This window comes from Pteropus vampyrus, unplaced genomic scaffold (genome assembly GCF_000151845.1).
Source record: "Pteropus vampyrus isolate Shadow unplaced genomic scaffold, Pvam_2.0 Scaffold1000003250, whole genome shotgun sequence".
Classification (NCBI taxonomy): Eukaryota; Metazoa; Chordata; class Mammalia; order Chiroptera; family Pteropodidae; genus Pteropus; species Pteropus vampyrus.
Window position 1 is genome coordinate 1 of NW_011917652.1, and position 1,960 is coordinate 1,960.

A 1,960-nucleotide genomic window follows, 5' to 3' on the forward strand; every position below is an offset into this window, starting at 1 on the left:
AGGTTTGGGGGAGACACTTGGTTTCCTCATCTGTGACGAAGGTGATATCCGTGGGATCTGTATCTAAAGACTGTTGGGAGGATCAGATGAGGTGCCATACAGTGTTCTCTCGGAACAGAGCTTGGCAGATAGCTTCAAGCATTATATAAGTATTCATGACATTGTTCCTGGAATTATTTTACCACTGGTAAAACAAGAGGGCCCAGCTGTCCCTGACTCTTTGGCCCTGGCTGGTGAGAGCCTGGGAACACTGTGGGCAGCTCCGACCCTCCTCACCCCGTGGCGGGTCTCCTTGCTTGAGCACCGTCCTTTCCCTTGGCTGCAGGGACCCCAGTGGCCCAGATGACAGAGGACGCCATCGATGGCGAGCGGCTGAAGCACCTCATTGTGACGCCCTCGGGCTGCGGGGAGCAGAACATGATCGGCATGACCCCCACGGTCATCGCGGTGCACTATCTGGACCAGACGGAGCAGTGGGGCAAGTTCGGCCTCGGGAAGCGGCAGGAGGCCCTGCAGCTCATCGAGAAGGGTGCGTCCCCCGCCTCTTCCGGAAAAGCCCCTCTGAGCCCCTCTCTGAGCTCTCTCCTCCCCTGAGAGCGCACCCCCTCTCAAGGTCCTACCCCTCCTCTCGGGCCTCCTGCTCTCCCCTCTTTGAGACCTTGGCCCCTCACCCCTTGGATCCCCTCTCTAGGCTCCCTCGCTCGCCAAGTCCCCCTTGCCCCTGAACCCACTTGAGAACCCTCGCCTCTCTGAACCCCCTCTCCTCTGAGAAGTCCTTACCTCTCCTCTGGTCCCCCCCGCCCTCTCAGAGTCCCTCTCCCCTGTAAGCTGCCCTCCCTTCCAGACACCCCTCCCAGTCCCGAGCCCCTCCTTCCTCTTCCCGCCACCGTCCTGCCTTTCGCAGACTCCTCCCCGCTCTCTAAGTCCCTCTCCCATCTGACACACGCGCACCAACCACCAACTCCCGCTCCCGCTCCTCTGGTGACACTTCTCTGCTCCCGCAGGGTACACCCAGCAGCTGGCCTTCAGACAACCCAACAAAGCCTTCGCGGCCTTCCTGGGCCGGCCATCCAGCACCTGGTGAGCTTGCCTGCCCTTTGTCTTGCACGCCCCTGGGAAGGGATCTGGATCCCAAGCTTGGGGTGGTCTAGACTGGCCCCCCCAATACAGCAGTGTGGGGAGGACCCCTCCACCCACAGAGTCAAGGCACCCACTGGCTAAGTGACCTACGGTCGTTAAGCACTGCCTGCATGCAATGCGGGGCACATCCAGCTGGACCTTCCCCTCTCTGCTCATTGGCTGGGTGGGATGGCAGTCTCTGGATCCCAGAGCTGGTTGGCTCATTTTCTGTGCCCACCTCCAGGCTGACAGCCTACGTGGTCAAGGTCTTCTCTCTAGCGGCCAACCTCATCGCCATAGACTCTGAAGTCCTCTGTGGGGCTGTCAAATGGCTGATCCTGGAGAAGCAGAAGCCCGATGGAGTATTCCAGGAGGATGGACCCGTGATACACAAAGAAATGATTGTAAGAGGCAGGAATTCAGGCCAGACTCGGGGAGAGGGAGTCCTGAGTGTCACGGAATGGACAAGAGAAAGTACTCCATCTGCCATTTGCCCAATTTACTGTGTTGTTGGGGTGCGGGGTTGAGGGGGGCGGTGCGGAACAGGGAAGTAAACGAGTTGTCAGAATCGTTCCTCCTTTGCAAAAACCAGAGACTTGTGGAGTCCACTACAAAATGAGAGTTCCTCGGCTCCCCATTGCTTTGAGAATAATCCCAGAACTCCTTAGAGTTGTGGTTCTCAAAGTGTGGTCCCCAGGCCAGCAGCGTCAGCATCACCTGCAGACTTGTTGGAAATGAATGTTCTTGGGCTGGAGCCCAGGTGCACTGAATCAGAAACATTTAGGGATGGGGCCTAGGAATCAGTTTTAATAAGCCCCCACCCCAAGTGATGTCGACGTGT

General features: G+C 58.1%; 1 protein-coding gene across 1 annotated transcript; it reads left to right on the plus strand.

Moving 5' to 3' along the window:
• Positions 1 to 325: 325 nt before the first annotated feature.
• LOC105311335 (complement C3 alpha chain-like) lies at positions 326 to 1,593 on the plus strand (the record flags this gene model as incomplete). The annotated part of the gene is made up of 3 exons (XM_011387309.2): positions 326 to 529; positions 1,005 to 1,080; positions 1,364 to 1,593. Coding segments are annotated over 3 exons (510 nt in total), but the record flags the coding sequence as incomplete, so codon positions are not given.
• Positions 1,594 to 1,960: the final 367 nt, after the last annotated feature.